The 14,993-nt window shown below is 49.7% G+C and overlaps 1 protein-coding gene across 5 annotated transcripts in view; it reads left to right on the plus strand.

The window, feature by feature from the left end:
* Nucleotides 1–14,993, plus strand: part of CACNA1D (calcium voltage-gated channel subunit alpha1 D) — a 505,293-nt gene that overhangs the window by 333,583 nt on the left and 156,717 nt on the right. For all 5 annotated transcript variants that reach the window (XM_062201090.1, XM_062201094.1, XM_062201096.1 and 2 more), the window contains exon 4: nt 9,494–9,633. In XM_062201090.1, coding sequence (XP_062057074.1) covers nt 9,494–9,633 — 140 coding nt within the window. The remainder of the gene's footprint in view (nt 1–9,493; nt 9,634–14,993) is intronic.

A 14,993-nucleotide genomic window follows, 5' to 3' on the forward strand; every position in this document is an offset into this window, starting at 1 on the left:
ACCCTGCTGGTATGTGTCCGCACATGTGCTTATCCCTGAACCAGTAACCTTGGCCACAAGTTGATTCCGGTAGCCCCTGGGCTAAGTCAGACATAGCGGATCCTGGAGGAAAGGTGAGGGGCTATCGCCCTGGAAGTTCGGCTGGGTGGGAAGACCTCCAGGCTGACCAGCCCAGTCTCTGCTGTTGAGCACGGCACTGCCTGCTGCCCACACAGCGGGTATCTTTGAGGCTGGTCCCTAAATAATGGGCAGCCGGGTCTCACCCCGGTGCCTCCACTGGTCATCTCTGGGCAGAGCCTCATCCCACCTGGCTGTTGTGGGCTTTCAGGAGAAGCCTCTTGAGAGAGTTGCAGATGCTCCTGTCAGGATGGCACCCACAGCAAGGAGAAGCGCAGATCCCTGTGGCTGCCTGGCTGTCTGCACCGCCCCTGTCCAGGGCGAGCCCCTGATGGTGAAGCGCTTTGCAATTGGCAGGACGACTCTTCCCTGCTTTCCCTTCACTGGATTTCACAGTCAAGGGGGCAGACAGGACAAGAACAATGACCCCTGTCTTGCAGTCAAGGTGCTGAGACTAGGAAAGGATCAGTGATTGTAACGGGGACACTGCTGAAGAGACCAGAATTGTTTTCAGGACACACAGAAATGTACAACTTGACACCATCGGTGAAGTAGTGAAGGCACATGGACTGTTGCAGCCGGTGTTGCCTGTAACTGTGGCATTAAGCTGCTACTGGAGGCCCTCTAGGTATGCACAGGGGAAGAGATGACCTCTGGGTGCAGCCAAGCAGCTCTGAGCCCTTGAGCCCGTCCGCCCATGGCTCAGCACCCAGAGCTTGCTAGAGACTGAGTTGCTTTCTCACAACTGTTCAGAAATATCCCCGTGGCTGTCAGCGGTCACTTCCTGGAAAGCGGGGAGGCGGAGGGTCTGTCGGTGCCGCCTGAGTGTGCCAGGTGACCTCAGGTGACCCAGCCACCTGGGAGAACAACAGCCGTGCCTCGTTGCTGCGGCTCAGGGGTGACCATCTTTGCAGGGGATCTCTAGGCCACCACGGAACCTCCCCTGGAAAGAAGCCTGAGGATGGCATTAGTGCTCAGTCTTGGCTCAGCAGGCCTCTGAGTTGACCAGCCGGACGAGATCATCGGATTGAGTTTGCTCACTTCACACTCTGGAAGCAGAGGCCACGCCGGAGCGTGGCCTGGAGCCCTCATTGCTGCTCTCGTGTCTGCCCCTGCAGTTGTACCTGCCCTGCCCTGTCCTCTGTGGACCCCTTGACCCTCTCCGCACCTGCTACTGGCTGTGACTGGGACCCCCTACCCTGTGAGCTTGAGCAGGGAGGGCTGTGGTTAGGGGCAGCCTGGTTGTGCTGAGAAGCTCGGCCTTTAATCCTGGAAGTTCTCCTGCAGTGGGGAGACCCGGGGGTCCGGGTGATGAGGAACCGCTTAGCAAGGAGGAACGTTGAGCGACACATGGTCAAAATGTCTCATTTTGCCCATTTATTCATTTAAGAAGGTTGAGTATCTATTTTTGTGCCTTGGGAATATAATGAGGGGTAAAATGGGAATGATCTCTGGCCAGAGAGAAATGAACATTTATTGAGAGAGCAAATATTGAGAGATAATTTGTAAAACTTAATTGATGAAATGGATGAAAGGGGCTGGCGTTGTTGGCATAGTGAGTTAAGCCACCGCCTGTGACACTGGCATCCCATATGGGCATTGGTTCGAGTCCCAACTGCTCTGCTTCTAATCCAGTTCCCTGTTAATGTGCCTGGGAGGGCAGCAGAGGATGGTTCAGGCGCTTGGAGCCCTGTAACTCATGTAGGAGATGCAGATGGAGTCCTAGTCTCCTCTCTTCAGCCTGGCCCAGCCATTTCGGGCATTTTGTTGTGGCCATTTGGGGATTGAGTGGATGGAAGATCTGTCTCCATCTCGCCCTCTCTATCTGTAACTCTGCCTTTCAAACAAACAAATCTTTTTTAAAAAATGGATGCCGATTATCCTTATCTGTGGTATCCAATACATTTTGCTATGTGTGTGTGCATTACTAGGCCGCTAACTGAAGCTGATTACCATAGCCGTGACCTCATGCATTATGTGTGTGTGTGTGTGAGAGAGATGGGGGTGGGAACATGCACAGCCTTCCCTTGGTGTTCTCCATCTGTGCAGCCCTGTTATTAGCTGTGGTCGCTGTGTTGTGTGGTGGATCTCCTGAACCTCTGCGTTCTGCCTCGCTGAGATCCGTGACCTGGGAGCAGCATCTCTCCAGCCCTTCTCAGCCTCCCTCCAGGCTGCCCAGGTGGGCCCCAGCCCTCTGTGTCTCTGAGTTTGGGTTTTTAAGCTGCTGCAGCTATCACAAGTGTTTGTCTTTGTGTTCCTGGCTTATTTCACGGAGGATGATATCTTCCAAGTTTACCACAGCGTCGGAAATGACAGGATTTCCTTCTTTTTTTTTTTTTTTTTTTTTGACAGGCAAAGTGGATAGAGAGACAGACAGAAAGGTCTTCCTTTTTGCCGTTGGTTCACCCTCCAGTGGCCGCTGCGGACAGCGCATCTCGCTGATCCGAAGGCAGGAGCCAGGTGCTTCTCCTGGTCTCCCCTCCGGGTGCAGGGCCCAAGCACTTGGGCCATCCTCCACTGCGCTCCCGGGCCATAGCAGAGAGCTGGACTGGAAGAGGGGCAACCGGGATAGAATCCGGCGCCCCGACCGGGACTAGAGGATTTCCTTCTTTTTAAAGGTGGAATAGTGTTCCGCTGTGTGTCTTATACTGCGTTCTCTTTCTCCATTCGCCCTTTGATGGACACTTAGATTGGTTCGGTATCTTGGCTGTTGTGGGTAATTCTGCAGAGAACGCAGGAGTGCGGGTATCTCTTAGACATACTGATTTCATTTCCTTTGTGTATATTCCCAGCAGTGGAATCAGTGCATCACATGGTTGCTCCACTTTTAATTTTCAGGAAAGCCTCCATGGTGTTCTCCATAATGGCTGTGCAAGTTCACAGTCCTAGAAATACTGTGGAAGGGTTTTCTTTTTTCTGCATATTTACCAATACTCATCTCTTGTCTTTCTGATAATAGCCATTTTAACAGCTGTGAGTGATGCTGCAAGGTGGTTTAAATTTGTATTTCCTTGGTGATGAGGGATGTTGAACATTTTTTCACCTACTTCTTGACCATTTGTATATCATCTTTTGAGAAATGTCCATTCAGGCCCTTTACCCATTTTTGAGAGGCAGGGAGGGATACACACAGACAAAACACACAGATAGCATCTGCTGGTTCACTCTCCAGATGCCCCAATAGGCTGGGACAGGCAGCAGCCAGGAGCTAGGAACTCAATTCATGTCTCCCGCATGGGTGGCAGGGACCCAACTACTTAAGCCATTACCTGTTGCCTCCCCAGCATCTGCATTAGCAGGGGATGGAACTGGGAATGAGAGGCAGGAGTGAGACCTAGGGTACTCCGGTGTGGAATGCAGGTGTATTAACTGCTAGGCTCAATGCCCGCCCCTCTTGCCTGTTTAAAAAATCAGGTTATTTGTTTTCTTGATATTGAGCTCCTTATATATTTTAGATATGAATCCTTTACAGGATGCGTGCTTTTTAAGTATTTTCTCCTGTTCTGTACATTGCTGCTTCTCCCCATTTGCTTTGTTGTACAGAAGCTTTTTAGTTGGATGAAATCCCATTTGTCTATTTCTGCCTTTGTTACCTCTGCTTCTGAGGTTGTATACAAAACAGTTCGGCCCAGATCACTGTTAAGATTTTACCTTATGGTTTTTTCCCAGCACTTTTGTAGTTGCAGGCTATAATATTTGATCCATTTTGAGTTGTTCTTTGTGTATAGTGAGAGGTCAGAGTCTAATTTCATTCCTTTGCATGTAAATACACAGTTTTCTCAAATTTCTCCATTGTGTTCTTGGCACCTTTGTTGGGGATCAGTTGACTATAAATGGGTGGATTTACTTCTGGGCTGTCTTTATTAAGAGGTGATTGTTGTAAACTCTGAGTTAAAACCATGAAGTAAGAGGGGTTTTGAATCATGCATCATGGTGGGCTCTCATCTTGTCTGGGAGTTCAGACAAGATTAGAAAAGGAGCGTTTGCATACGTGGGGGCAGGCCCTCTGGGCGGGCAAACGTGTGGCTGAGGGAGAGCATCCGGCTTGTGTGGGGCCAGCAGGCTGGCCTGCGGCTGCGGGTGATTGGTTATCGCAGAGGGGTGAGGGTAGGAGCACAACCAGGGGGCCGCGGGGTGGGTGGGACAGCAGAGCACAGGAGCTGTCGTGGTCAGCTGTTGGCACAGCAGGTTGACCCTTTCTTCCAGGCTTGTTACAGGAACAGTTTGCGGTAACTTGGGATGATAGGCACTCAATTTTTGCTTTTTGATGCATGTTCTGGGATCAGAAAAGCTCACGTTTGCTTTGGTAGGGCCCCTTGGTATCTAGGTTTGTTGCTTCATTCCTTCCCTTTGTTTCTTCTGTACTTGTGATTGACACCTTGAGTACCTGGTGTATGCCTGATAGGGTGCTAGAATTGCAAAGACAGCCAGAGGTGCCAAGTGCAGAGCACCAGGAAGGTGTGGAAGAGGTGAGGAGTGGGTGCAGCTACTGCAAGGTCAATGCCAGGAAGGCCTTTCCCAAGCCTTGGGGCCGTGTGGCTGGATGGGCCGAGCACAGGTGAATCTCACCTGGCTCCATCAGGCCCTCATGGAGCTCTGTGAGGTGAGGCATCCAGGCTTTGTTGAGGGATATGCAGGTGCTCAGGGCTAGGTGGACAGGTGGACATTTGGATGGACAGAGGTCCATACCATGGCACTAGCAAAAGGATTTCTTTGTATATGAGAGAAAGTAGAAGAGAACACCAACTATTACCATCAAGAATTTTGGCGTCTCCCAGTCCCTGGTAGTTAACCCTACACAGAACGTTCAGTAACAGAAATTGTTAACTGGTTTAGAGACTCTCCTGTTGATGGAATTACATTGTTCTCAGAAGATGAATCATGTTTCTGAGTTAAATTTTGAAAAAAGGTTTTGTTTATTTGGGGCAGGGGTGGGTGTTGGGGACAGAGCGTGCTTCCGTCCACTGGTTGGCTCCCCATGTACTTGAAACGGATGGGGCTGAACAAGGCTGAAACTAGTAGCCTAGAACTCAGTTCAGGTCTCCCATTCGGGTGTCCATGACCCAAGTCCTTGAGCTGTTCATTATCTGCTGTCTGTAAGCGTGTGTATCAGCAGGAAGGTAGGTGGGAAGCAGAGGGGCTGGGACTTGAACTGGCACTCCAGTATAGGGCACAGGCCTCCCAGGCGACACGACACCTGCCCCTCCGAGTTAGGTCTGAGCTTTTGTTGCTCTGGTGACTTGATGTCTCATCAGGGACTTTCGTTATCTATCAAATGGTCTCTGGTAGTGGCTTTCTTAAAAGTCGGCAGGGCTTGCCCACGCAAGACCAGTGAGAAGAGAGCCTTGTTGGTGGATGGCTGGTAGCCACGGCATGGCTCTGCCTGGAAGTGGAGGTGGGTTGGGGTGCAGGAGTCATTGGTTGTGTCTGTGGAGCCTGGAAGGGCCCTACCCCGTCTGACAGAGGGGAGATAGCTTGTTTCATGTCCAGTTCTGGGGAGTTTCTGCTTGCCCCTTCCTCCACCATCTCGTCCCTCATCCCTGCTGTTCCCTCTTCCTTGGTGTTCTTATCCATCGTGACCACAGACCTTAGAGTCTGCTCTGAGCCACCTTGCACCCAGCTCTGCCAGCTTGTGCCCATTTTGGCCTCACCTGGTTAGAAATCTGATTGTCTGGTTGACTCTGCTGTCAAATTACTAACTTGGCACTGTTTCCTCAAATGAACAATCCCTTTGTGAAGCAAATGGTTATCCTATGTCCTTGATTGTTGTTTTGTAACATAAAGGAAATAGTTATTTCACAGGCAGAGCGACAGCGATAGAATCTTCCATCCCTTGGTTCATTCTCCAAATGCCCACAACAGCTAGGGCTGGGCCAGGCCCAAATCCGAAATCCAAAACTGCACGTGGGTCTCCCCCATGGGTGGCAGGGGCCCAAGTGCCTGAGCCGTCACTGCCTCTCAGGGTGTGCATTAGCAGGAAGCTGGGTGAGAAGCAGAGCAGCCAGGGCTCCGATACGGGATGCCAGTGTCACCAGCGGTGCCTCAGCTCTCACCCCCCCAGCATTTTCTTTAAACACTGCCTTTGTCTCACGGGGGCACCTGTCTTGTAGGAGTGCTCCTTGATGGCAGATTAAGGACCCGAGGACACTGGCTTCCAGGCCAGCAGACGTCCCCTGACTGTGCAGGGGAATCTCTGTATGAGAGAGTCCCGTTACTGGGAAAGCAAGCTTACGTTTCTTAGACTCAGTTCCATCAAGTGAGTGACTGGAGAGAGGAGCCAGCTTCCGCACAGGGGAGGGGAGGGAGGAGGGCACAGGGGAGGGGGATAAAGAATTGGGAACAGCTCGGTTATGCTCATGGTCCCTGCATCACCGTGGCAGTCACTTGCGAATGAAAGCCGCAGGGAAGTGGGCAGTGTCTGCTGCGCACGCTCCGTGTTCCCAGCCTCGTCCCCCTGCTCGAAAGTCGGTGCTCCTCACGCCGGGTTGGAGCCGCTGTGAATACTGATGGCAGCAGAGCCTTTTCTTCCTGTCTGGCCTAGTAAATAAAGCAGAAAGGATAAAACGGGAGAGGGATTGTAAAAGCAGCGTGCTGTTTTTAGATTATCTTGTTCCCTTAGAACTCTGAGTCTCGAAAACACAGTGCCGACGTACACTCAGGGGGTGGGGGCCAGGCTGACTCAGGACACTGGGGTGGGTTTGTTCTGGGATTTTTGCCTCTGGGTTCGAGTCACAGAACTCGTTTTGTCTTTGGGCTTTCAGAGTTAGTGTCACTGCCTCCCGGAAGCCTCCCCAGATCTCCCTCTTCCCCCTTCCCCCAGGGGCAAAGCTGGCCCCTGTTCTCGGAACGGCTGCTGCCGCTTGAGTGTGCGGTTGCGTTGTGTGTGTCACGTGGCAACATCTGCTGAGGCACCTGGCAGGGAGTGGACCCACAGACAAGAGCATCCTTGTCGACTGTGTGTGGCACAAGAGGGGCATTCGGGCCTCTCTGAGGGCATCCCACGGGGCTCTCCAGACCCGAGGTGGTGTGCAAGGTGACGGCCAGAAGGTGTGTGGGAGGGAGGGCGCGCAGGATGAGCCTGACTGAGAACAGGACCGGTTAGTGCTGAGAGGAGGCGTGAGTGCAGAGGTCAGGGCCGCCTCTTCACATGGTAAACACACTGACCCTGGCTAACTCACACCTGGCAAGAATTGATCAGACTGCTTGGGGGAGTGCTCTGTAGATCCCGGGCTGCTCTTTAGGGCAGGCTTAGAAATGCCAGGCACCTTCCGCAGCCCTGGGGCCTGGGAGGGAAGAACCCATGACCTGGCTGTTACACAACTAGTGGGCCTGTGAGACGAGGGGTGATCTCCAGGATGCTCAGCCATGGTTGGTTGGTTCCCCTGGTGGCCGAGAGGGAGGACACTGGTGACAAGACATGGGGAAGTTCGCCTGGGGCAGCACTCTGGCGGAGACAGCAAGCGCCTGGGGCAGCTGAGGCAGGGGTCACATTCAGATGTAGCAGGGTGTCGGGCTTCTGCACACAGGTGTCTATCCACTGACAGTTTTTCAGGGAGTCAGGACTGTAGGAATCATCCCAAAATGAATATTTGAAAAAGCTGCTTCTTCTAGAGATTGTTTCTCTTCAGCAACTTAAATTTTCTTAAAACAAATTTGCCTTTGTAGAAATGTACCTACGGGACAGGCGTTTGGCCTAGCGGATAAAGATGCCCGTGTCCCGCATTGGAGTGCCTGGCTTTTACTCCGAGCTCCTGCTCCTGACTCCAGCTTCCTGCTAGCACAGACCCTGGCAGGAAGCAGCAAAGGTTCAAGTAATTGGGTTCCTGCCAGCCACGAGGGAGACCTGACTTGTGTTCTTGTCTCCTAGCTTCAGCCTTGGGCGTTTGGCAAGTGAACCAGCAGACAAGAGTTTATCTATCTGTCTGTCTATCTGTGTGTGTGATAAATAAACATGACAAATAAACATGACAAATAAACATGTCTGCAATAGTGAATACTTACAGAACCACCAAGTCCCATTTTCCTTTTCTTTCTCTGGACTCAGTTCTTTTTCGAGGGCAGGGGAGAGGTGGGGTTGACCTTCGGCCTTAGCAAAGTGCTGAAGGCTCAGGATTGCTCTTGTCATTCCCCTCTCTCTGCTCTGTAGCTCTGGGTGCATATTTGCAGTCCTCACTCCTGCACCAGACTATTGCTTACTAAGGAGAGGGCCCATGGTAGGGATGTTTTCCTACTCCTGGGCCCTGGTGCAGTGCCTGTTGCGCAGTGGAGGTGCTCGTGAGCTGTTTGCTGAGACAGATTTCTTTGGACTTCTCGCATAAACCATTTTAGTACAGTTCATGACTTCCATTTCCCTAAGCACTTCTGGCAGCTTTCTGCGGGTCTCACAGGTAATGTTAGTATTGAGGAATTAAAAGTGCTGATGAGTTTGGCTTTCTTCTTGCCAGGGAATGCCTCTTGGATAACCTAATTACACATAACCCCATCGGTCCATATATCTGTAGAAACCAAAGCCATGTAAAGAAAGCATTCATGGAAGAGTAGAGTTAGTGTGTAGACCTGCCGACTGATGACTGATGGGTTTCCCACAGCTTGCGCAGTCACGTGGCATGGGACTGGAGAGGTTCTAACAGTCGCCAGCCCCCAGCTGGCACTGCTGAGGTCTGCAGCAACCAGATGGGAAGTCTGTTGAGGTTGATGGAAGAGAAGCAGTCAGAGGCCAAGCCCAGGCTCTCTGGGCAAGTGCATGGTGACCCGTCAGCAGTGCTGGCTGGGGAGAGCCAGCATGACAGTAGACAGGCAGTGTGTTTGCCGTTTTAGTTCACCCCCTTGCTGTGTGGGTGGGCAAACTTGGGTGCAGAAGAGGGGAGGAACATGTGTGCCCAAGGTTGCCTTGCTACCTGGTGACAAAGCTGACTCTGACTTAGCGCTCTGATGTAAACCCAAGGAGAAGCGTCCCCCTAGAGCCTTCTTCCAGGGGACGTCCCGTTCAAAGGGGCTGTTGGAACCTCGGTGGCTCCCTTGTGCCTTCCTGCACCTGATTTGGCAGTCTCGGGTGGAAAACATGCAGTGTGGAGAAGATGTGTGCAAATAGCAGGCACACCCACACCCTAGGCCGACGTGCTGCACACGCATCAGGGCGGGCGGCAAAATGCAATTGTGCAGCCTGGGATGAAAAAGCATTTTGCACTTAGTTGCTGATGAGAAATTCAGTACTGAAATTAAAATGCCTTCCTGGCGCAGGTGCAGGGTGGTTGTTTGATTTCTCATCATAAAACTTTGCTTGGAGAAAAATGCTTATATCTCTGAGATGCTGATTGTGATTCCTGTTTCTCTTTCCTTTTTTTATTCTGGCATGTTTCTTTGTTTCTCCTTGCAGGAAAAAGTAGAATATGCCTTCCTGATTATTTTTACAGTCGAGACATTTTTGAAGATTATAGCGTATGGATTACTGCTGCATCCTAATGCTTACGTTAGGAACGGATGGAATTTGCTGGATTTTGTTATAGTAATAGTAGGGTAAGTCCCTCTTACTTCGGGGAAATGTTTATGTGGAACACGGGGAGGCTGGGAGGAAAGAGAACAGAATCTTTTTTTAAGGAATACGCCTGCTGTTTTAGGCCAGTGCTGCCCCAGAGCCGGTCTGGACTTTTTTTAAGAACAGTGATGCTGGTGTCCACGCCTGGGCAGAGAGCGGTTTGAAATTCTCTTTGTTGTTGCTCCTCTCTGCAGTAGCATCTTCCAGAAGGGGGTGTAAGCTCCTCAGAGGAGAGGGTTCACCTTACAGGGCCTTGGATCTCCACACACAGACCAACCCTGCTGGTGATTGGAGTCGGACGAGCAGAGCTCGTGATACTGAGCGCTGTGTGCAGGGGAAAGCACGAGTCAGGCTTTCCTAGTGCTGATGGGCATTGCGTGAGCAAAGCCTTTCGTTGTACCCTGCTACCACGCAGGAGAAACTCTGGCATCTACCATCCCCCTTTAAATAACAAGTGTCTGAGTACGTCCTGTGTCTGGCATAAAATGAAATGCAGGGGTGCAGGTCTCCTCCTGAAGTCTTGCTGTGGGAAGAAGACACGCATGGCTACAAGGAGACTGTGAAAATAAAAACTGCGGCCTGTGTTTTTCTGGACTCGGAAATGTTGCCAGCAAGAGAAACACGAATTGGTGTCAGAGTACTGCTGGGTCTTTGGACCAAATAGCCACATAGGAAGATGAGCTATTTCCATTCTCTGAGTCTTACTTACCCTAGCTGTAAAATGGATTGCTTCCAAAATTATATTTGTCTCTAGAGAGATTTTTAAATAGCCTCGCTGTTTCCATCTCCGTGGCTTGTGTCAGCTGCCTTTTGCAGTCAAGTGAGGTGATTGTTCTCCTGGATTATCCTTCCACTGTGAATCCCTTGGCTTTCTAATACAAACTAATTCTGCCGGGGGTTGGAAGGTTTGGATCAGTTTTGGCCTTGTCCTTTCAACCTGGGCAGTTAAAGTGGGGTTCAAAGTGTTGACCCAGAGGGATTAGACTTAAGGGGTATAAGTTTGCCTTTCCAAAAACCGCTACAGTTCTTTGTGTCTAAGACATCATAGCACAGATAGTGCTCCTAAAATGAACGGTGGCAGGAAGGCCTCTTCTAGAATGATCTTGCTGTGCTTCTAGCACTGGACTTCATGTTCAGTTGAGAATGCAGACATTGGCTCTATGTCTTACAGCCTCATATTATGATCACCTGAGACATTTGTGCTCCAGCACACGGATAGGGATCCAGGTGGGGGCGTGGTGAGTTAAAGAGGCAGCAACAAGATGAGGAAGGCCAAGTGGCTGAAACTTGAGAAAGGCAGGTGTGGGCCAGGAGGAGCTATGCATAGAGATGCCTTGGGGGCATTGAGTTGTGGCTGAGGACTAAGCTGTACTTGAGAGAAATGTGGTTCCGGGAAGTCAGAGAACACTGCTAGAAAAGAGAGAAAACCAGAGGCTGTGAAATGCCTGTAGCTGGCGGTCACATAGGACTGGAAGGTGTTGACCTTCTAACTGAAGCGGACAGCCCTCATCAAACACCTAGACTGTCCACGAAGACCCCAAAGAGTCATGAGTGCAAGGGCTAAGCCAGCTCAGGGCGGAGAGGGGTCAGCTAAATGTAGCCAGTGGGCCAAATCCTGGTCTGCACTGTCGGCCACCTATTTTCATCAATAAAGTTGTACTGTATATTAGTCACACTCATTCATTTTCATAATTGAGTTGTGATTTAGGTCCACAGAGCATAAAATAGTATCTGGCCCTTTACAGAAAGTTTCCCAATCCCTGCTCCAGAGTAAAGACCCCCCGAAACCCTTGCCAGCAATGTTCGGAAAGATACCTGAAATGGATCAGACTGATTGGCAAGTAACTTGGTTGTCACCAACACTAGACTCAGCGCTCCTTAAAACAAGACCCTGAAATCCAGATACCTAACAAAGCAACATGGAAGATGTCCAGTGTCTCGTCAGAATTTTCCAGACCCAGGAAAAGCCATGACTCGTAACCAAGAGGAAAGTCCGTCAATAGAAATAGACCCAGAAATGACAGGAGGTGATTCTGTCAGCAGAGACTTTGAAAATGTCAAGTTTTAAAATCAAATAACAAGTTTTAAAAAATGAGTCATCCATTTTCAAATAAACATTTTAAAAAAACCCAACAGCTATAATTATGTTTATGGACTTGTGTTATGCCCAGTTCAGTTGTCCCCAAAGACCACCAAGGAGCCGATACTGCTGTAAAGCACACGAGAGTTTTATTGCAAGTCCGGGCCTGGACTCTCAATCAACACTGACGCAGCGGGTCTGAATTGAGAGCCCCGACCCTTCAGTTAACAGGGTTTTTATAGGGTTTTTAGAGACATTCTATACATCATGGTACCATTTAGCAAATCATCTCATCCCGCGGGAAATTCAAAGGACATCTCTTAGAGTTGATTAGTGCATCCAGTGGCGGGAACAGACCTACTAAAGGTGGTTGGATGGCTTTGGGGTTGATGCCTTTTGAATTGATTGGCCAAAGCATAGGGTCCAAGCTGATGGGGTGTACGTGCCAAACTGCAGGGTCTCGGGTAGCTATCAATGACCTTATCTGCCCTGAGATGACACCAGGGACTCTAGGTATTTCTCTGTTATCTGTTAATCAGCTGTTGCTAGGAGAGTTTATTGCAAGGGGAGTTCATTTATTTACTTTTAGGAGCTTCTGGCTCAGAGTTCAGGGCCTGGTCAGGCCCAAGTTACAAGATGGAGGCCTAATTAAAAATAGTTACACCTTGATCCAGGCTCAGGTCTCACACTTGGACATGTGACTAAAATGAGCGAAGATGGGACACTGTGAAAAGAACCAAATGGGACTTCAGGAATTGAGACATATCTGAAGTGCAAGATTCCTTGGCTTGGCTTCATAGCAGGAAGAAGTGCTCAGTTATCTGGACTATATAGCAATAACAGTGAAGAACGACAAGAAAAAGTAAGCGCCACTTCTGGGACCTGTGGGTACATGTCTATCAGGCGGTCATTAGAAGGAGAGGGGTGACAGAGGAGAAGAAAACAAATTTGGAGAAATGGCTTCAGATTTTCCAAAAGTGAAGAAAAATGCAAATGTCCAAGTTCAGGGAGCTCAGCAAAGCAGAAGCGGAATAAATGTGGACAGAGTCACAGCCAGGCACATCACAATCACAAAACGCTGTGAAAAATCAAGGGTAGAGAAGATCTTAAAAGAGAAAGACCTCAGTCTCTACTTACCAGTGACTATCCCAGGAGATAATGGGCAGAATAGAGGGAAAATGTCAACCTAGAATTCTTATTCATTGAACTATCTTTAAAATTTGAAGTCCAAGTGCAAACTTTTTCAGCTAAACCCAAAATGGAGAATTCATGACTGATAGGCCTGCACTAAAGAACTGTTAATGGGAACAGGTGTTTGGAGCAGTGGTTAACGTGCCGTTTAGGCTGTCTGCTCTCTGTATTGGAAATGCCTAGATTCAAGTCCCAGCTCAGATCTGACCCCAGCTTCCTGCGAATGCACACCTGGGGGACTGCAGATGATGCCTTAAGGATTTGGGTCCCAGATGGAGTTGTGGGCTCCTGGCTTTGGCCTGGTCCAGGTCTGGCAATTGTGGGCTTTTGGAGGGTGAGCTAACAGTTGGAAGATTTCTGTCTCTATGTGTCAAAGAAAGTGAAAATGAGTAATTTTGAAGAACTTGTTAAAGGTAATTCTTGAGGCTAAGGAAAATGATTCCATATAGAAATCTGGACTTCCACAAAAGGAATGGAAAATGCCAGAAAGGACAAATGCATGGATAAATATATTTTTCCCCCTTATTCACAATAATCTCCTTAAAGGTAATCAATGGTTTAAAGCAAAATTAGTAACAATGCATTGTAGAATTTATGTAAAATGTAACAGTAACACAAAGAACAGGAATAGGAAGCTATATACCATTGTCAAATGTTTCTACAGTAGGTGGAATGATACAGTACTGTTTAGAGATGGATCATGATAAGGTATGTGTTACAAACCTCTAAAGCATAGATTAGCAAACTCTGACTTGTAGAGCAAGTCTGGTTTCAGCCTTTTTTTTTCTCCCACATGAAATATTTTGTTGCCGGTGGTGTGGTACAGCAAGCTGAAGCCATGGCCTATGGGGTCGGCATCCCATTTGGGCGCCGATTCAGATCCTGGCTGCTCCACATTCAATCCAGCCCTATGCTGATGCACCTGGGAAAGCAACAAAGCATGGCCCAGCTCCTTGGGCTCCTGAACCCATGTGGGAGACCTGGAGGAGGCTCCTGGCTCCTGACTCCTGGCTTTGACCTTGGCCTGGCCTAGTCCTGGTTGTTGTGGCCATGTGGGAAGTGAACGAGTGGATGGAAGATACCTCTGTCTCTTTCTGTCTCTGTCACTTTGTCTTTGTAACTCTGCCTTTCCAATGAATGGATAAATCTTTAAAAACAACAACAACAATGTTTTGGTAGTGCAAGAAGTGTCACATCATAAACTATGTTGAAGAGATTAATACAAATGTATAGTTGTGTTTTTTTTAAAGTGTTTTATTTGTGCCGGTTTTGACAAACAAATTTGATTGTAAAAGCTAAACTTAGGCGTGTCTGTGGGTTTTGGCACAATGGCAAAGTTGGTTGTGACAGAGATCCTATGGCCTGCAACAGCTGAAACAATCTCTGGCGCTTTACAGAAATGAATAGCAGAAACAATAGCCAACTCAACAGACAGTTCAGTTCAGTTTACACAATTCTGGCTAAAAAATGAAAGTGGAGAAAGCCTGCTGCTGAGTACCTAAGCTCTTGTGCTCAGATCAGCTGGGGTTGAGAGCAGAGCTCTCCGTGGAAGTCGCCATCAGGTGGGGTCCTGAGGTGCTAGACCAGCATGGTCCTGAAGACACAGCACAATGAAGGCAGCGGCTACCAGAGGTGCAGTGGTCTACCCCAGCCAGAGGTGCAGTGGTCTACCCCAGCCAGAGGTGCAGTGGTCTACCCCAGCCAGAGGTGCAGTGGTCTACCCCAGCCAGAGGTGCAGTGGTCTACCCCAGCCAGAGGTGCAGTGGTCTACCCCAGCCAGAGGTGCAGTGGTCTGCCCCAGCCAGAGGTGCAGTGGTCTACCCCAGCCAGAGGTGCAGTGGTCTGCCCCAGCCAGAGGTGCAGTGGTCTACCCCAGCCAGAGGTGCAGTGGTCTACCCCAGCCAGAGGTGCAGTGGTCTACCCCAGCCAGAGGTGCAGTGGTCTGCCCCAGCCAGAGGTGCAGTGGTCTGCCCCAGCCAGAGGTGCAGTGGTCTGCCCCAGCCAGAGGTGCAGTGGTCTACCCCAGCCAGAGGTGCAGTGGTCTACCCCAGCCAGAGGTGCAGTGGTCTA

Source organism: Lepus europaeus, chromosome 9 (assembly GCF_033115175.1).
Source record: "Lepus europaeus isolate LE1 chromosome 9, mLepTim1.pri, whole genome shotgun sequence".
NCBI lineage: Eukaryota > Metazoa > Chordata > Mammalia > Lagomorpha > Leporidae > Lepus > Lepus europaeus.